The sequence below is a fragment of the Panthera tigris genome, chromosome B1 (genome assembly GCF_018350195.1).
Source record: "Panthera tigris isolate Pti1 chromosome B1, P.tigris_Pti1_mat1.1, whole genome shotgun sequence".
NCBI classification, from domain to species: domain Eukaryota; kingdom Metazoa; phylum Chordata; class Mammalia; order Carnivora; family Felidae; genus Panthera; species Panthera tigris.
In genome coordinates, this window is record NC_056663.1 from 82,936,648 (window position 1) to 82,958,710 (window position 22,063).

General features: G+C 33.8%; 1 protein-coding gene across 1 annotated transcript in view; it reads right to left on the bottom strand.

Annotated features, from left to right (window-relative positions):
• USP38 (ubiquitin specific peptidase 38) overlaps positions 1–22,063 on the bottom strand; it is a 32,756-nt gene that overhangs the window by 9,042 nt on the left and 1,651 nt on the right. The window contains exons 2-7 of the mRNA XM_007091776.3: positions 20,715–20,850; positions 13,873–14,002; positions 11,816–11,917; positions 8,040–8,198; positions 4,695–4,888; positions 2,024–2,117 (exon numbers count right to left, since the gene is read on the bottom strand). Coding sequence (XP_007091838.3) covers positions 2,024–2,117; positions 4,695–4,888; positions 8,040–8,198; positions 11,816–11,917; positions 13,873–14,002; positions 20,715–20,850 — 815 coding nt within the window. The remainder of the gene's footprint in view (positions 1–2,023; positions 2,118–4,694; positions 4,889–8,039; positions 8,199–11,815; positions 11,918–13,872; positions 14,003–20,714; positions 20,851–22,063) is intronic.

The window sequence follows — 22,063 nt, forward strand, 5'->3', positions numbered from 1 at the left end:
TTTTGAAAAACCAAATTTGAAAAAGACATGTTAATATGTATATATAATTATATATCTATATATAAATATATCCAATATATATTTTGGATAAAGTAATAAGGGGAAAACTCTATAGGGCCATGCATATCTACTTTGGGTGAAAATTTCTTTGACCAGGTACACATTTCATAAATGTACAGAATGTAAGCACTATGTTTAGGGTCCTTGTTGATTTTATTTTTTTAGCATGGAGTTTAGTGAAATGGTTGCTTATGGACTTTGTAGCAATCTTGGTTCAAATCCTAGATTCTGCAACAACAAAAAGGAATTAAAAGGGCATCTGAAAAGATGTGATTATAACTTGAAACTTTAGAATTCTGACATTTTGAATGTATGTGGTATATAGCAGAATCCTCAGTTAAGAAAAAACTTATCAAAGTATGCGTATTGATAGTATTTTGAAGGAACGAACTTTAGCATACTGACTGAACATGAGTTCTAGAGTCATTTAGTTCACATCCCCACTTGTCACTTGTTAGCATGACCTTGAAAAGCATGTGACATAAACTCACTTCCTTCATCTATAAAACAAGGATACTATCTTATTACCTCATAGATGGTTTTTGAGGATTAAGAGATAATACATGTAAACTACTTTGCACAGAAGCTAGGCAAATTTAAATGCTCATTACATGTTAGCTTTATCAACTAAAAAAAAAAAAAACGACTTTTCAATTATATAAGGGCAATCTACCTACTAAAATAATCCTTGTTGGCTTGCTATCAGACAGGGTCTCAACTGTGACAGAACTTTAATTAGGTTCTCTTGTGTGTTCTTTCTTCTTTTCTAGGGAACATGGAACCCTCCTATGGTGTTTTCTAACAACTATGGTTTAATAATGTAATACAGTACACAATATAGTATATGTAAGGTATTTACATCTACATATACACAGATATATATCATATACGATATGCAGTAAACGTAGACTAGTGATAAAGCAAATATATAAGTCAATTTACTTGGAAAAATACTATTTGCCAGTTGGAGGGTAGAGATTTCATCTCCCTTGATCCCGGGACGTTAAATTTAATTTGTGAACATACTTCCCTCAGAAAGTGAATAATAAAATTATCTCTGAGTATATTGCTACTTATAGGCCATCGCTCATATGTTAATTTTTTTCCATTTAAAAAGTTATACTTGAGCTATTTCATAGCTTGTAGATAGGAAACAAGGCATTCTTATCAACTCATCCCACCAATCTTGAAGCTATCTTTCTGCCTCTACCTACCTACTCCTTTAGACCTCTATGAAACTAACATAATCAGAGCAACACCAGGAAATAATATACATCATTTATAAATGATATATATATATCATTCATATGTATTGCTCAAAACTTAAAGTTCCTTGAGCATAAGGATTCCTCTTTGAATACTTATCAGACTCCATATTGTGTCTCTCAAAAATGTCTATTGAATGAATGTTTACTACATGTGACTTTCTTGCCAGTAGCATAAATTCACTTCCTTGGATTAATGTGTGGATGTAAAAGATCATCTTAAAATTTTAGGCCCTAGAACATAACAGATGAAGTTGTTTATCCATTAAGTTCTAGAGCTTAACATTTTGGACATAGTGAGAAGGTACATATTATTAGAAACAGGAGAAAATGAAGCCAATGTACCATAAAATTATTTTAATTGTTCATTATTATGAAAAATATATCCATTTAGTATCTATAACCTATTAAATATGCATTTAAAAAGACTTACATAGAAGCTTATTTATTGGATAGAAAATCAGATTTTATCTATAATAATGAGAACAAAGGGTCAGTATAATATTCATTTACAAGAATGGAAAACAGGAGGAAGAAATAAAAACTTCGATCATATCGTGATTTTAGGCAGGATCTCTTTAGTATATCTAAGTGGATTTAATATATGTTAAATGGTCACATACATATTAAAAAGATTCACCAAGTTTGGAACAATGTGCAAGGAAGTTAACATATATATAACTACACACACAACTCACCTGTGTATGGGCCAAAAAGGCAAAAAGATGCTGTAATTTTTTCATTAATGAATTGCACCCATTTAGATTTAAAGATAATACTTGCCTCCTGAAACTGAAAGAGAATACAACATAGTGATTTTTGTTCACATGTGTACATACACACGCATTTATTAAAAGCTAAAAGGAAGTTAGTTCAAGAAATTATCCTCAAAGTAAAATTTGATTCATTTGATGGCCCTTCACTTAGCAAAGTTACTACTTACAATGAAGTGAAGAAGGAAAGGAAGAATGACAATAAATTAACAGTTACTATGGGACTGGGCAATGGCCCATGTACTGTTGTAAATTATTCCTATTTTCTGGATTAGCAAATACAAATGAATTACGGTATCAGTTAATAACTTACTTTCATACCAGCATGAAATAAAAAAATGTGTTGTCAACAAAACATACTGTAAAGTTAGAGTTATTTAATGGGTGTGGTACAAGTACAGGGTGGGAAAAGGATAAATTATTCAAAAAAGATAACAGAAACAATAGGTATCCATTTGGAAAAAAATGGAATTAGATAAAATTTTACATTATTACAAATGCCACAGAGGAATAATGAGCTAAATGTGAAATACAAAACTATGGGAGTACTTAAAAGGAAAAAAAAAGGGGGGGGGGAATGGAGAGGGGGAAGACTTCTTATAATTCAGACCCCACAAATGAGAAATAACCGATCTTGCTGTACAAAACAAAAACTATAAATGAAACACTCTACAAATTTAAATCACACTGATACGAAGAGAGAATGTTATGAAAGATTATCATTCAGAGTACATATAAATCAATATGAAAAAGAAAAAGACAAAGACCCAAAAGAAACGTGCACAAAATTAAAGAATAGGTTATTTAGAAAACAAACACAAATGAACAAAGAAAAATAGGGAGGGAAAACTCTGTAATGGTCAGCGATGTTGCAAATTAAAGCAAAAAGACATTTTTCCCCCAATTAGAAAATATTTCAAAGACTAATTATATCAAGTACTGCTAAAGGTATGGGGTCACAGGTACAATTGTATATTAGTATGCAAGTTCAAATGCCATAGTCTTTCCGGAGAGCAATTTGGCAAACCCTATTCAAAGCAAATCCTATACATTTGCACAAGAGCAGAGAGATGTTAATTATGAGTAAAATAACTTAATATTCATCAATAGGAGTATCGTCAAATAAAATATACAGTACATCTATTTATTCAGAATGACAGTTCTGTCACTACCCTATCATGGGAATACTTCCAACCAGAATCATTAAATGATAAAAGCAAGTGCTTGGAAAAAGCATATAAATAGGATTATGAATATTTTTTAAAAAACATTTTAAAAATAAGATTATAAGTATTTAAAAAAACTTTTTTTAAATAGCATTTGTTCTTCTTCTAGATAAAATCTTATAACAGTAAAAAAAATGGTCTGAAATGATGCACACAAAACTGCTAACAAATGACCTTTGGGGATGGGAATTTTTTTATACACTTCCAAATTTAATTTTTTAAACCACAAAGAATTTACATTATTACCAAAGGAATAAAATATACTATCTGCCTTTTCTTAGTATCATAGTATCATACAAAAAGATGATACTTTTTGAAGCTCTTTGAATTGCTGTTCCTGGTTATAATTGCTTTGGGTCTTTCCTTTCACTATCCTCTGTAAAATGAGACAGCAGGCCTAGATGACCTCTGGTGGTGAGATACAGATTTGAATTTAGTTTCATGCATAGTATTACTTGTGAGGAAGAGTATACATTTTTTTTTTAATTAAAAATTTCAAGTACAAACAAATTAAAAAAATAAAAGAAAACACTAAGCCAAACAAAAAAAACTCCTTAGTGTTAACAGTAGACTCTGGGGCCAGAAAATAAACCTAACTCTTCATCTTTTAGTTTGTGATTCCTCTAGGTAGGCATAAAAACTTACAAAGGCTTGGAACTCAATTGGTAAAGATCTGTGGTCAAGATTCATAAATACTCTATTGGTACTGAAGAGAAAAATTCAACCAAGTTTTTGCCTTTTGGAAAATTTTATCATTATTTTGTACCTTTACAGATAGCACTCACATAGCTAACAACCTCTGATTTCCTATCTGTTTGGTTGCAAAAGAAAGTGAATTTGAAAGTAAATCTGTACGAGGACAAAGAAACATATACATTTATACATTTGTTTATTATTTATCAACTTGAGGTGGGAAATAGAGCTTAAACTTCTTTAGCAGCAATGAAGAAGTTATTAATCTGATAAACAGCAAAATACCTGCAAGCAGAAAAAACTAAACATAACTCCCTTAAAAGACATATAGGTTAAAAATACACTGTCTTACAGGATAATAATAAATTAGTACTTGAGGACACTTAAACTCTTTGGAATATGCTCACTTAATCCCTGTTATACTAAAAAATATCATCATTCAGAATATTCTAAATGCAATACATAATATAAATGTAAAGTAGAATTTATATAAGTTAACATTTAATAGTTCCTGAGCACTAAGAGCAATTTCATTTCTGAGTAAGGCAATTATATAAAAATATTAAAATTTCTGCCATTTATAAGAAATAATGTGAAGACAAACCCATTATCTTACATTTCATCACTATGTATCAATTTCTAGAGTTAAAAAACAAAATGTTCAAATTTAAACTTACTCTGTGGCCATAAACAATGCTTGTATAACACTGTTCATATAACATGTATTTCCTAGATTAATGAGGCCAGTTTTCCCAGTTTCAGATTTTCCAGAAAGTCTAGACAAGCAAGATGCCAAAGAATTGGATTGAGAAGTCCAGGCACTTTGATTGAGAATTAATTTAATCTTCTCTTCACTGGGCTTAGGAAAATCCTGTAGATCATAAAGAGGAGAAATAGTTTAAAAATATAAACCATTTTTGTTATTAACACCATAAAGAAGATTCTTCTGCTGACATTTAACCTTTCTTTCCTTCATTTTTTTTTAATTTTTTTTTTTTTAATTTACATCCAAATTAGTTAGCATATAGTGAAACAATGATTTCAGTAGATCCCTTAATGCCCCTTACCTATTTAGCCCATCCCCCCTCCCACAACCCCTCCAGTAACCCTCAGTTTGTTCTCCATGTTTATGAGTCTCGTCTGTTTTGTCCCTCTCCCTGTTTTTATATTTTTGTTTCCCTTCCCTTATGTTCATCTGTTATGTCTCTTAAAGTCCTCATACGAGTGAAGTCATATGATTTTTGTCTTTCTCTAATTTCACTTAGCATAATACCCTCCAGTTCCATCCACGTAGTTGCAAATGGCAAGATTTCATTCTTTTTGATTGCCGAGTAATGCTCCATTGTATAGATATACCACCTCTTCTTTATCCATTCATCCACTGGTGGACATCTGGGCTCTTTCCAATAGTTTGGCTATTGTTGATAGTACTGCTATAAACATGGGAGTGCAGGTGTCCCTTCGAAACAGCACACCTGTATCCCTTGGATAAATACCTAGTAGTGCAATTGCTGGGTCGTAGGGTAGTTCTATTTTTAGTTTTTTGAGGAACCTCCATACTGTTTTCCAGAGTGGCTGCACCAGCTTGCATTCCCACCAACAATGCAAAAGAGATCCTCTTTCTCTGTATCCTCGCCAACATCTGCTGTTGCCTGAGTTGTTAATGTTAGCCATTCTGACAGGTGTAAGGTGGTATCTCATTGTGGTTTTGATTTGTATTTCCCGGATGCTGAGTGATGTTGAGCACTTTTTCATGTGTTGGTTGGCCATCTGGATGTCTTCCTTGGAGACGTGTCTATTCATGTCTTTTACCCATTTCTTCACTGGATTGTTTTTTGGCAGAAGCTTTTTATTTTGAATTTTTTTAAATTTTATTTTATTTTTGAGAGACAGAGACAGAGTGTGAGGAGGGGAGGGGCAGAGAGAGAGAGAGAGACAGAGAGAGAGAGAGAGAGAGAGAAAGACAGAATCTGAAGCAGGCTCCAGGCTCTGAGCTGTCAGCACAGAGCCCGACACGGGGCCTGAACCCACAAACTGCGAGATCATGACCTGAGCCGAAGTTGGACGCTTAACTGACTGACCCACCCAGGCGCCCCATCTTTCACTTACTTACTTTTGAAATCACCTATAGAACTTGACAGAAGAATGTTTCGAAATAAAACTTTGAGATCAAGGTATACTGTAGTGCTATTCAAAGGCAACAGAACACGGACTTAACACATAATTGAATAAATAATTTGCTTTCAAATTTTCTAGTAAAAATAAAAAATATCTCTTTTTCATTCACTAATATTTATTCAATATTAACCCTTAGAAACAAAAGCTCAAAGAAATCTGCACATGAAAAATGAAAATCATCTAAGCACAATGACCGCTGACTTTGAAAAATAAAACTCAATGTCGTGTTTAACAATATAGAAAATTATTACAAGATACAGATTCTTTTATGTGCTCTATGACATATGAGATACAATTTTAAATCAAAGTGAATTCAAGCACGAATAGAACAATGGAGAATAATGAAAGTTGGTAACATCATTCAACCTTTTTTGGACTGCTATTACCATCTGGTACTTAGACCTTAGAAAACAAACATTTTCTGAAGGAATTTTAATCTCTTGATTTTCTTGCTATTGTTGCCAGCTAATAGAAAAGTGCTTCCCTTGGGTTTAGAGTGAGAACCTTGCTTCTTCTGAGCCTAGTTCAGTTATCAGAATTCTCAATATGTGAACCACTGAAAAATAACAAACAGCAAGAGGTTTCATCTATGAATACAGAAAGACATCGTAGAAAGACATTAACATTACTATTGAATCTATGATAAAAAGCTCCTTTACACAAAGACATACATAAATATCAAAGTGCCATACCAGTAGTATACATTAATTGTGCAAGAATCTTGTGTTCTGGGTTCAACCAAAATCAATTTGACTTCACCCATATAGTAAAAAGAATAAGCTTTGCATTCATTTCAGATACAGAAGAAGTAATAAAGATAATGAGATTTATCTTGTATTTAAGATCTCAAAATTTAACATTTCAAAAAAAACATTATTAACACAACTGATTTCTAATAACTTCTGATTAGTTCTGGCTGAGGCAAGTTCTCCACTTCTTTTGCTATACCCTGATCATGCAGTAAGTTTACTGAGTAAAGTGTACACATTGTGACCCATTCTTTAAGACAAACAGAATCAGTGCTTTTTAGGTCTAATAACTATACAAAGTTAAAAAAGGAGGGTAAGTTCACTAATAACTCAAGTAAAGATTCTATAAAATATGGATATTCATGAATAGTCCACAGCAAAAATGGAATAAAAACAGGTAAGGAAAAAAGTCAAATATTTTATTAAACTGCCTTTCTGGATTCTAAGATAATCTTAATGTATTTTAGCACTTCTGATATTGGGATACAATGGTGATGTATGTATTTACATAATGTAGCATTTCTTTTTACACTTGATCTTTGCCAAAAGTCTGAGAAGTGATCGTGTGCCATTTCTTTTTAAACAAATTTCCCCAAAAGTTGTTATAAATTTTTTTTACATTTATTTATTTTGAGGAGACAGAGAGAGAGAGAGAATGAGAGAGACGGGAGTAGAAAGAGAGGGAGAGGGACAGAATCCCAAGCAGGCTCTGCACTGTTAGCACAGAGCCCAATGCAGGACTTGAACTCACGAACCCGTGAGATCATGCATGACCTGAGCCAAAATCAAGAGTTGGACGCTTAACTGACTGAGCCACTTAGGTGCCCCACAGGCTGTTACAAATTTAAAGATATGCCTCATAATTGATGGCATTGTAGAGCTAAAGAAACATGGTTATTAACTCAGATTAGTTACAGCAAGTAAGAGATTACTTCCTAAATATTAATGAATCCTGATTCCAATTACATTTTTCAAACAAAATGCATATTATACAGAATAGTAAATTGAATAGCTGGTTATAGAAATCTTTCACTACATTCATCTATCACATCATGGTCTGCAGCTGTATAAATACTGGTGCAACTATCATCATACCTTTATTGCTTCCAGAATAGGTTCGTAGAGATCTGGAAATCCAGAATAATGATACATCATACACTGTATCAATTCTGTTAACTGCACTAAGAAGGCTGTACTGGAAGGCAGACCATCGCTTTTGAAGGAGTGAACCAAATTAACTACATGAGGAACAATCTGAAGAGAAAAAAGACAAACATTCTTCAATTTATACAAATTGGCAACAAATTCTCTAGCCTACAAATGGAATGCAAATGTTACATGATCAGCAAATACTTTTCTGTATGTTCAGTCACAGCCTTTTTCTAAAAAAGCTATGAAGTTAAAAATTTCGAGTATCAAGGTAAATCTAGTTTCAAAGTCACATATAATTATAATTCCATGAGACCCCTTTCCTCATCCTTATGCTCCATCTAAAACAAACTAAGGTACAAAATAGAAGGCTTAGTTACTCCTGCCATTCTGAAAAATGCCTTAAGTTGAAAAATGTTAGGATTATTATATTTACCAGATTGTTTACAATAGGAACAAATTTTTAAAAGATAAACTGAGAATTAGCTTAAGGGCTCCATCTAGTGTGAACTTTAGATTTTTCACTTGAAAGAATTAAATGCTGTATATACTTTGCACATTAAAGTCTACTTCAAGAAAGTAAAGTAACTAAAATTACAGCTCAGGCTATAGGATTGCCTTTCTTTTAGATAAGCAAATAAATGATGTCTTATGTTAGCATGGTTATCCTTATTAACAACTGCCATTCTCCACCTCCAAAAATAGGAGATGGTTCTAAAAGGGAATCAGAGATTTCTAAGAAACTGGGGTTAAAAATAAAAGGGAAATCTAAAACGCTCATTGCTCAAAAACACACAGAAAACAGCATTGATAATAAGCACAAGAGTGTCCATTCATTATAAAATTAGGCTAAAGTCAATACAGTGCCATTACGTATTCAAGATGATATTAACAAATAAACCCTGTTTTGCTTAAATGGTTCATTCCATTAGTACAGTGGTATCCTTGTTCCAACTAATTATTAATTATAATCTATTACTATACATTTATACTTCATATGTAAAAGGTATCTAAGAATATTATGTTCTATTTCTAAAACAATTTTTTGGTTGCCTAGTTGTAATAAAGGTGAAGTTAAAGTTTTATGGTCTCCAAATGGCAAATTATAGTAGTATCACAATCAACTTTCTTTCCTTCCTTCTAAAAAGAACAATCATATTCTTAAATTAACGCTGCTATTCTCTTTTTGCTCTGATTCTATGCTGGAGATCTTAAAATTATATTTTAGCTTTTGCACTACCTTCTTTAATCTTACCTCCATCAAAGGTATTAATTTGACCATGAAACCATCAGTTCCTAATGAGTTCAATCTGCTGCTCTTATCTCTACATTTCTACACAAAGCTGAGTTATAATTTTGCTCCATAAGGCCATTTCTATCAGATACTCTCTTGCTAAAATAGTCAGAAATCCAAAATTATTTTGTTTCCTCACAGGTAAAAAGAAAGAGAGAGAGAGAAGTGGAAGAGAAGAAGAGAAAATAACCAAAAAAATGATTATTTAATTTATTTCCAAATCTTCCAAAAGCCTTCCTAGTGTAGATCTGTTCTTTGCAATCAGGTAATATAGTTGTCTGCTATACATCCTATATGGTTAAAATTATCACTGACATAGAAATGAGACTAAGTTTTTCATAGGCATAGATCTATATGTGCAAGGAGGCTATTACCTTCTAAATGGTTGGAAGTTGATATTTTTTGAATGAGAAAACCTAAATATTTGTCAACATTACTGTAATACTCATTAAACTTAAGTTACTATTTGAGACAATGTATATAACTTATTAGAAGCTTTGATATTTTTCTTTTGTATAAATTTCTTTCCACTTATAAAAAGCATAAGAAAAGTAATTTGATCTATAAATACACACATTATAACATCAATCTTGGTTTGCTCTAAAATAGTATAAACAGGTAATGTAATGAAGAGTGATGGTTATTCCAGATTATTGCTTATACTTAACAACTTCTAAACCTGAATCCTTCACTGAATTAGTTATAGCTGATTTAACTACCACATGATTTAACTACCACTAGATGCTCAAGTTCATTTTAGTTGAGTAGCTGGTCTGGCTATACAAATATACATATATATGTATGTATATATACATACACCATGCTTACAGTACGGAAGCAATAATTAGATCTCAGTTTTTAGAATTTTCTAAGCCAGATGACAACTTTTAATTTCAGATCTAATGATTTCTTAAATAAATGATTTCATATTTCAATAAGCTAAATATTTCAGTCAACCATTTTTTTTAAACTATATTTTTTTCAGAAAATAAAAGCAATACAACAATATGGAGTATCTTCCATCTTTTAAAAAACTGTGAACAAAGAAATGGGTTTAGAGTATGGCATAAATGACTAATCAGACAGATTAAGAAATGTCCTCAGTTTGAGGAGCAATAAACATTAGAATGGATGACTAAGTTATGTTAGAGAATCTCCTTCCCAGAAATTCTGAAAAGAAAGTTTTTCTCAATTGGCCTACACGATTGTGCCTGAAGAGACACAAATAACTGATGTTCTTTACCTTGTTAAACTTTGCTAGTTCACCTGATGTATTAGCTCAAGTTTTGAGCTTTGCTTGTATAACCAGCAGATATAAGGTTATTGGTTGATGGTCAAGATCACCAATTAGACAATTAACTGTAGAAATTCTCACTAGACTCTGCTAGTATACCTGCTATATTAGCTTAAATTTTGAGTTTTGTTTGTGTAACAAATATAAGGTTACTGGTTGATGGTCAACATCACCAATTAGGCAATTAACTGTAGAAATTCTTGGAATAACACAACCTAAGTGACAATGCATAATGTAATTACCTCTTGGTAAGGTTTACTTTCTACAAAGCCTGCAGATTTTCCTTCAGTGGCAGTGAGGCACTGAGCAGCCTATGCATGTATATGGTTCTTGAGGCTAGTTAGTTATATTTCTAGCTAACAATGAACAACTGGGATTCAGCACTTATTCATCAGTCTCCTTTGAATCTGCTTGTAGTGGGTCCGCATTCCTAAGATTTTTACATTGTGGCTGGATTGATAATGAGGTTCTAGTCCTATAAAACCAAGGATCAGACCCTGGAGGAAGCAAGTAACCAGATAAAGCACTGCCTTTCTGTGATGTGCTAGATAGATAAGTGGACAGGTTCTTTGAATAACATTTTATCATTTCCACCTGTAATAACTGATAACCAAATAACTGAAATCAGATCAAATCAAAACCAGTGATGTAGCTCATTAAAAGTGGTAGGATTCCAGATATATTTTAAAGGTGGAGTCAACAGGATTTGTAGGTTATACGCTGGGAGAGAATGAAGTCTTAGTTCTGGGGCTATAAAACAATTGATGTTTTCACGTTTCTGAAATTCTAGAGCAGTCAGTGGTTTTAAACCATTTTTCTTCTTCTACACTGTTCATACATGAAACAGACAACCATCAGTGACGCAGACATGTGGCATTTCTCGTGTAGAACAATAACTTTCAGTTGCTGGTAGTGGTTGCAAGTGGAGCAGTTTTGGTGAGACTCAGACATTCCGGAAATATATTCTTTGGAGGGAAATCCCATAACCTCAATTTTCTAAGAAATCATAAAGCTACAAGAAAATAGATTCAGGACTAACTTACGATCTTTTGACTACCTGTAAATGTGACTCAATATTAAACTAAAATTTTAAAACAAAGCTTTTCAATGTAGAAAGCTTGTGTCCCAACTTACCAAATGGAACGCTTCTGGAGAATGCTGAAAACTAAGCAGCATATGTGAAAGAACTGCAAGAGCACCAGGTCTCACAAGAGGAAACCAAAGTCGATTAAAAACCTTCAAAAAAGATAAGACATCCATCTTAAAGAGTTTGTAGGGAAATCATTAACCCAGTCAGCGGTTATTTTCCTTGGACCAAAAATATGTATCTGAGTACCCCCTTTCTGGAAAGTTCTATCATAACATGTTATTAAACTCTGGGAGAGAGAAAGGTGGGAGATAACAACATGACTGACATCATGGGAATGCAGTGGCCTAAATAACTCTTAAAACCCCTTGATCAAATAAAAATCTGTCAAACCTTATTTACAAAGTGATAGTTCCTTTACCCACGCTTCATTCAATTCATTCAACAAATATTTACTGAGTACTTACTACTGCTCGGCATTGTTCTAGGCACTGAAGATACAACGGTGGATTAAAAGAAAAACTCTGATCCGATCAGGCTTACTGTCTACAGGGTGGGTAGACAATGAAAAGTAACATGGAGATAAGTGCTATGAAGAACAGGGACTGCTGAGTAGCAACGGGGTCTGCTATTTTATTATGATATTCAAAAAATTACTCATGTAAAAGGTGACATCTGACTATAAAAAACACTGAAGGAAACGAGAATAATCCTGGCAGATACCTGGGAGAAAAGCATAATAAGCAAGGCAAATGCCAAGCACTACAAAGGCCCTGAGGCCTGCAGCTTGCTGTACTAGAGATACAGCAAAGAGAACAGTGTAAGCAAAGCACAAAGACTGAGGCAGTAATAGATTTGATGAGAGAAGCAGCAGTGGGCGAGATCACGTAGGAGTTAGAAGACACCTGTCGGGGACCAAGGGCAGGAGCAGGGAGACTACTGCAATCAGTACATCAAGGCATGATAATGGCTTTGGACCAAAGTGATAGTGATGTAGCTGGTTAAAAGTGATAGGACTCTGGATATATTTTAAATGCAGCATCAACAGGATTTGTAGGATAACAGCTGAGAGAGAATGAAAAGAGAGAAGGATAGCTTCAAGGTTTTGGCCTGGGCGAGTGGAAGGATGAATTAACTATATAAGATGGGGAAGACCAGTCTGGGAGGGAAAAATCAGAGGTTATCATTGAAAAAGTTGAATTTGAGACCCAAGAATAGACAGGTGGATAGGTAAATATGGAGTTCATGGGAAAATAATGAATGAGAAATAGAAACCTGGCAGTCATTAACTTAGAAACATTATTTAAAGCCATGGAACATATATGCTCTGAGTATGGATTGAGAAGAAAATGGATCAAAGATGAAAGAAACTCTAAAGCACTCTAAAGTTAAAAAGATCCACTATAAGAGACTGAGATGCTAGTGAACCAGGGCAAAAAAAGAAGTGAACTGGGACAAAAACTAAGTGAGGAAAGTATTTCAAGAGGGAGTGATCAACTGTCAAATGCTGTTGATAGGTTAAATGAGAGGAGGCCTGAGAAATAACTCTGAGTTTAGCAATACTGGAAAGCACTGGTGTCAAAGATAGTTTTGGATGAATGATGGTGGCACAAGCTTGATTAGTTGGATGCAAAAGATAATAGGAGGGGTGCCTGGGTGGCTCGGTCAGTTACGCGTCCTATTCTTGACTTCGGCTCAGGTCATGATCTCAGTTTGTGAGTTTGATCCCCACATAGGGTTTAGTGCTGACAGTGTGGAGCCTGCTTAGGATTCTCTCTCCCTTCTCTCTGACCTCCCCCATGTGCGCACACGTGCGTGCACTTGCACACACACTCTCTCACTCAAAATAATAAACATTTTTAAAAAAGGAAGATAATGGGAGGAAATGTTTTCATATTCAATACTTGAAAACAGCAAAACTATTTTAATTACCTATACTTAAATACCATTTTCAGTTTCTAAAGGCTGTTTCAAAATTATTATTCAAAACAAAACCCAAAATAAGAACATATTCAACATTAGATACTTTACAGGGGACAACTCAAAGATAAAACCATTGATTAGGAGACCATTCATTTTAAGAGATTTAAATACTCCCACTTACCAGTTCTATTTTCAGTAAAGTAACATCTATCAAAATAGTAAACTTCTGGACAGCTGCTAGTCCTTTCAGGAGTGCAATTACCCATGTGTCCACATGTTGAGCCAATGGCCAGGACAGCCAGTCAATCATTCTGAAAATTGAAAAACAAAACTATTAATCTTGAAAATATTTTCAACATCTTTTAGTTGGAAACAACAAGGGTTAGAGTAGATAACCACTCCCTTTGTGACTCAGTATTTACTGAGTTTGCTTATGAAAAGCGTTGTTTTAGATATAGAAATGAGGGGCGCCAAAGTGGCTCAGTTGGTTACTCGGCTCAGGTGATGATCTCATGGTTGGTGAGACGGAGCCCCACACCAGGCTCTGTGCTGACAGTATGGAGCCTGCTTGGGATTCTCTCTCTTCTTCTCTCTACCACTCCCTTGCTTGTACACTCTCCCTCTCACAAAATAAATAAACATTAAAAAAATAAATAAAATTATAAGATGTAGAAATGAGTATAATGGGTGCTTGTACTCAAGGAGTTTCCAATCTTGTAAGCTGATAGTTTCTCACATATTTCAATAAAAGAATTTCTGATAAAGGGTCATTTCACATAAATGCAAAGTTTTAAGTTGAAGTTACATAGTGGAATCTAGCATTTATTAGGCAAACTTACTCTAAGAAGAACAGTTCAAATGTAGTTCTCTAAGATACAAGGGAACAAAATTTCTCCTTTCTGGTAACTGCAGTCTAAATATGAAAGGCACTTTTAAAAAAGACTGTATTTTGAATTGTGAAACAGGTCTCTTCACCTTTCAGTATCCTACCATACCAAGAAAAAAGGAAACGTCAAATAGATAAAAGCGTACTGAAGTGTAAATATACCATATATTGAATTAGTGAGTGTTTATATTGAATTAGTGTTTTTCTTCTTGAGTAGCAACCCAGTTTAATGGAAATAACAGCAAAGTAAGATGGAGTTTGACAGAGACTATCCCCAATGTTAGACATCAATCACAATGAAGAGTGGTACAACTCTTTTGGAAAGCATTTGGGCCAAATGTTCATATTATTTGATCCAATGATCCAATTTTGGGGATTACATAAGAAGAAAATAGTAGTGGATAAACAAAAGTTTTAAAGTCAGAGTGATCTAGTTTCAAAATCTCAACTTACCATTTATTAATTGGCGGAGGGGGGGCTCTAATACCTGATTAAGTTATTTAACCTCTGTGTCTCAGTTTTCTCATCTGGAGACTACAGATAAACATGCTTATTTTACAGAGCTGATGTGAAGACTACATGAGTTAATGTATGACACTGGAAATACTCAATGTGCATGCTTCTCTTCTACCAAATATTAACATATGTGGCAATAAATAATTGAACAAAATGTCCAATATAAATACTAAGTATACAAACATATGACCAAAAGAGCAACGAACATGTTTAAAAAATGGCCTTCTAAATTGACTTGGTCATTTTCACAACAGTTACGTTGTAACTACCTACATTAACACTGGAGTGTTATCTTTTTTAAGGTTTTTGCTCTTAAGATTAAAATGTTCCATCCGACATCAAGAGTGGTCCAAAGTCCAAATGCACATTAACTACTAGTTATCTGTATGTTCCCCATGCTCTCTACACATATTAATTTCCCCTCTTGTTTTTCTGGCCATCTTCTTCTAACAATGATGGTTATAAATCATTTAAGTAGTCCCTGACAGCTGTTCCACATCTTCCAACCATTGTTAAGCTGATTTTCATAAAAGTTTATAGTCACTCTACATACATAGAGTAGAGAGACACTTGTATTTGTGTACAAAGAGTAAATTCACTGTAGCACTGTATTTAGGATATGAAAAAAATGCAAACAATATAAATGTCTATAAATAAGGAAATAGCTAAATATACTATGGAACATTATGTAGAGTTTTAAAGAATAAGATGGATGTATATGAATCTATCCATGGGGGTCCAACATGGAAAGATCTGAAATACTGTTCAATTAAAAAAGAAAAAAAGTGCCAGTAAGTCTTTTAAAAACTGTTTTTGTTTAAAAGAAAATCATGTGAGTACATATTGTACATTTTTTGAGTGCAAATATGCACACAGAAAAAGATGTGGTTCAGAGTAGGAGTATATGGGAACACATCTCCTGGGCTCTATGGACTCTGCCCTGTAGGGAGTGGCACTGCTGGAATAGAAACTAGGCTCCCTGGAACACAGGGCCCTGGGCCAGAACTCCCCTTAGGTCAGGTCTAAGGGGGCAGAGTAGAAAATTCCACTTGGCTACGGTTCTTCATTATACCTAATCACCCTATCAGCTTTTTCCTCGCCTCTCCATTTCTAGCTTCCCATCTCATAAGCCTCTACTCTTTACCTTATCCCATATGTACCCAAACTCCTGACCATCCTAAAGAAACTTCAAGTCAGAAGTAACATGAATTAGAAGCCATTCACTCAACAAATATTTGAGTGCCTATTATAAAACAGGTATTCTGTTAAATGCTGAAAATATAATAGTAGTTACAATTTCTGCTTTCAAATTGGTAAGAAAAGTTAGGAAATTTGTCAACAGTTACACAATTAATAAACAGTAAGTAGTACTGCTATTTGAACTAAGGTCTGCTGGTAAGTAGTGGAACACTTTTAGCTACACTTTAATTATATTCCAATTGTGCTTCAATCTGACAGGACTAGCATATGCCCAAATCCTTTCAGGCACAGGCATTGTGAGATGAGTTATTTTTATGGTTAACGACAGTAATCTTGTCCACCATGCATTGGTTACTGCATGAATTTTAAGGACACTTAACCTTGATATATCAAGTTAATTTCTTACCATTTAAGAACATTTAACTGTAGTTGTAATTTATGTACTTTGAAGTCTTTCTTCCTCCATTAGGCCAAGAGCTTAAGAGCAGTGATCTTACTATTGGGTTTTTGTTTGTTTGTTTGTTTTTCGATCTTTAATCTTTGGACCCCCAATATTTAGCACAGTGCTTGGCACTGAGAAGGAGCTCAAATTTGTGGAATAAATAAAACCATTTCTTTCTAGAGCTAAAAAATATGCAACTTGAAAACCCTTAAAATTAAAATTAGCAATATTATGTAGGATATAAAATAGATTTATTCTTAATATGTGGAGAATAAAACCAATTTTCACTTTTAGAAGGCAGCTTCATGGCTAGATCCAGCCTCAGTTGCGTATTTGTTATACCGTTTTAAAAATTGGAAAATTTCACATAAAAAACTTTCAGGTTTCTTTTGAAAAATCAGATCAGCCACACTGAACTCAAATTTCCTTGTGGCTCAAGAAAAATGGGGTTGAGGATCAGCTTCCTCTTTTGGAAGGTGATTGTGCACCCCATCCCTTATTATTTCAGTTACATACAGCCTATTTCATACTTTAATGTTACTTATCTGGTCCTGGTATGGTATTTGGAGTTCTTTGTATTATAGAAAATAACTGTTAAAGAATGGTAAGTGGTCTGTGTGGGGTAGTACGGACTATGGGGAATTATAAGGTGGGAGTATTATAAATTAATCATAGCTATTCTTTTCAGTTACATTTGCAACATAAGAGTAATTACTCCAGATACACTGTAGGTTAAATAGGATCATGTACGATAAATCAGAAATGCAATACAAAAACTGGATCACAACTTCCCATCCAAACAAATAGGCAAAAATTAATTATTGATTATATTTTCTTTTAAAAAATTTATTTATTTATTTTAAGCAATCTCTATGCCCAATGTGGGGCTCAAACTCATGACTCTGAGATGAAGAGTTGCGTGCTCTTCCTACTGAGCCAGACAGGTGCCTCACAAATATATTTTAAAAACAAAACAAATTCATGGGGCACCTGGGTGGCTCAGTCGGTTGAGCAGCTGGCTTCAGCTCAGGTCATGACCTCACAGTTTGTGAGTTCAAGCCCTGCATCGGGCTCTGTGCTGACAGCTTGGAGCCTGGAGCCTGGAGCCTGCTTTGGAGTCTGAGTCTCCCTCTCTGCTCCTCCCCTGCTCTCTCCCTCTCTCTCTCTCTCAAAAATACATAAATAAACATTAAAAACAATTTTTTTTAAACAAAACAAATTCATAAGTTGGATACTATGACTGTTTGAAAACATTGAAAAATTAGGATTAAGAGTGCTGACTGCCAAGAATTGGAATTTGCACTTGATGTAGCAAGTGGTGAAGTCATTATAATTTGTTGATCAGAAGGGAAAAATGAATAGGTCAGGATGATTTAGAGAAGAGAGCTAAGTCAACTGCTGGCAAAAAGACCAACTAGAAGATTCTGTTGTAATGACTTAGGGCATATAATGAAAAATGTTGAATATTATTCCCTATGCAATGAAGGTGACAAACCAATTGATATCTAATTTCACTTTCAGCTCTGAAATCTATAATTCTCCAAATCTTCCCATTTTATTTAGAAGACCACATAATTTATGATATATTCATCTCAAAGAGAAAGAAATTTTAGTGCAGTTGTAGTCACACTGACAAAGGAATTATTACTGCTAGGCAGGACACAGAAGGAATTTCATTATGGAGAGATGGATGAGATATGAGTGTTTCTCAAAAATAAATGAACAATGAGAATTTTACATAAAGACTTGGAATTCAACCACGTATAGAAGAGAATTGATAAAATGATAAGAATAAATGGAGAAGTAAAAATAGAAAGGACAATATGAAGAAAATCCTAATAGAATGGTGTCACAACATTTCTAGAACTTTAAGAACTATGAATATAAAGATACCAAGAAGATGAAAACAACAATACAGACCACCAAATATGGCAAAGAGATCACCATAAATTGAAAGTAGTGGGGATAGGGGTACCGGGGTGGCTCAGTCAATTATGCACCTGACTCTTGATTTTGGCTCAGGTCATGACCTCATGGTTCATGGGATTGAGCCCTGTGTTGGGCTCTGCTTGGGATTCTCTCTCTCCCTCTCTCTCTCTGCTCCCTCCTGCTCTCTCTCCCAAAATAAATAAATAAACTTAAAAAAAAAAAGTAGTGGGGATAGAGGCCATACAGTAAGAACGATTTATATAGATTTTTCTTCAATATACAAAGCAAGTTCACGTATCTATGGAAATTAAGGAGAGAATGAGCAATGAGAATCTGAAAGTAATAGTTACAGATAAATTGATTCAGTTAAATTTAAGAGCACAAGGAAGAAAGAAGGAAAGCAAGAAGAGAAAGGAAGTCCTTTTTAAACACTAGACAAAAAAGGGAAAAAGGTAGAAAATATCAAAGTCCTCAAAGTTTGTGTTACAGACAGTGAGATATGTATACATGTAACTTTCTGAGAAACCAACATAAATACTTAAGTTTATGTCATGACTATAATTTTATAGCAGGTACACAGAAACCATTTTGTTCCAAATCCCTGTATTTTATTTAGATGTGCTATACACATAGATACACACAGATACACACACACACACACACACACACACACACAATTACAAGAAACCCCAGGCAGATATGAAACAAAAATAGGTAGAGAGGTAAAGCTCAATTAGAAAAAGAGTCATTGAAATAAAGAAACATAATAGCTGGAATAAGCTCTATAAATGGGTACCTTTGAAGAAAAAATTATAGCAAATTGTAAGACAGTTCTGATGTTTTTCCCCTTAGCTCTTCACAGGGTTTGCTCCCTCATTTCATTTACATCTTTACTTCATCAGCACTGTCTCATTGAGGCTTTCCTAATCCATCCTATTTAAAATTCCAAGCCATTTCCTCATATTTTATGTCTTTCCTATCTACTTTTTTCCCAAAGCACTCCTCACTATTCAACATACTAAATTATAATCTTATTTATCATATTTAATAAAATCTAAAACAAAATCAACTTTAGGATGTATAATTAGTTTACATATCACTAAGGCAGGAAAAGTCACGTCTACAGCAGATGACTGCGTATTTCCACATGTTAACATCTCTGAAATCAGGATGCATCTTGGAATCAATAAAATATGTTATTAGTTTACTGTATGCCTTTCCATCTAGAAAGTAAGCCCATGAAGACAGATAGTTTTATCCATTTGTTCAAGGAGATTCTGAAACACTGCCTTGCACTTATGGTAAGTGTCCAATAAATGTGATTTGAATAAATAAATGAATGATTGAGTTAATAAAAGCATGAAAATGTTGAGAAGGATAAATAATATTAAGTTTACACCTACAGATATATGAATAAACTGCAAAACATCAAGAAGGAGAAAAACAAACATTAGCAGAAAAGCGTAACTACTGACAAAGGAATGACAATTTGACTGACAGCAGACTCTGTATCAGCAACAATAGTTGCCAGAAGACAATGCAGTATTATTTTGAAAATACGAGGAGAAAATGACTATCAATTAGAATTCTATATCTTGCCAAGTTCTCCACTGAAGATTAAGGAAGAAAAAACGTATTTCAAGCAAAGGTCGAGCGCATTACCCAGAAATTCCAGTTGAAAGAGAAAGTAAAAGTATATACTTAGCTTAAAAACAAAACAAAACAAAACAACCCAGAGAGAAGAAATAGGTTCCAGAAACAATAATGAGTAAAGAAATTAGTAAAATATATTGATAATCTAATATACAGTAAGCATATGTCTATATTTTTGGAATTAAAGTTTAGTTGAAAACGTTCTTTGAAATACTGGAATGCCTGTCAAATCTATAGTATGGTAAATAATTCATTCCAATTACTTTGGAGAATCTTTACGCATTTGATTCTATGATTTCAGTTTTAAAAATCTAAGTTTTTCCTTACCCACACAATACAACAAAATATCTCCTCCTCCCAAATCTACAACACCATCTATAGTGTCATGAAGAAGTACCTGCAAAGAGCTTGGGTCATACTTGCATCTTTTACATTTGGATCCGTAGTTAGGCTCCTGATGAGAACTGTAATCATCTGAAGAGGAATATGCTGCACAAGGCTTGCCAATGCTACAGAAGGTTCAAATGATGCATCTATTTTTTAATTAAAAAAGAAAAAGGAATATGGCAAGAAAATTCAAGTAAAGTATTTAGAGAGAAACAATTTACAAAAAAAAAAAAAAAGTTATTGCAGCAAAGGTGTTAATCAGGAAGCAGTTGTTAATGTTCTATCTCATGGGTAGATGTTAAATTACAGAAATGAGAGATGAGGGTGAATAGCAATGACTGTTCATTACACAGAAAATTACTACAATATAAAAACTATGGTTCGCTATTGCCAGATTTAGTCTGTAAGTTACTTTGTTTTCCTGTATTATTTAATATTAAGTTACTGTTGTGCTAAAATTTTCATTTGTAAGTCAGCAATGAAAGGTATCATTTAAATTCCCACTTTAGACCCTTCAATGTAACTTATAACCATGAATTACAGTAGTCATTATGTTGTTCTAAGGAAGATTTAAAAAATAGCTTAATGAAGTAAAAATTAAGGTGAATTTTGAGGGAATTTGCTTAAACTACATAATAATTGAACAATTCAAGGTGAGCACCTTTACTGCTACAGCTGACAAAGTTGTGGGGAAATCTTACAGTTCTAGCTACACTGGTAATACAAGAAAAATTACAATCAAAAGAATAAAACAACTAAGATGCTGCAAATATACACTTGGTAATTCTTTCCTAAACATATTTAATTCATCACAATGCATGAAGCTTGTTAAAACTCTACTCTTATTTCTTTCTGGTTCTCAAGATAAAAGGAAGACACCTCCTTAAGAAGTTGATTCAAACAACAGCCAGGGAGAATGACTGTACCAAGAAGAGAGGAAGTAAACACAGTTTTGGATCTAGTTTCACAAATTACAGAGCTGAAAGCTCCAAGTCCAAAAAGGAATGTAGATATAAGGTAAAATCCCTGGTGAGAAAGCATATTCTTGCCAATTATTACTTGGCTCCTTCCCACTTTCTAAGGATGTAGTTCATGGGCTATACCCTGAGCACAAAAGCACCTATTTAAGGCCTCATACTCTTTCCTTTCGCTCATTCTACCTGCACCCTTTCTTTCCTACACTACAGCAGACAGAAAATGTCAATATTTAAAAACTACATAATTAACTGGAATAATCCAGTAATAAAACAAACCGCACAGCCCATGAATAAAAAAGTGGGAAAATTAAAAAAAAAAAAAACAACAGGGGAAAAACTCGTAACAACAAGATGACAGAGTCAAAGTACAATAATAACATGG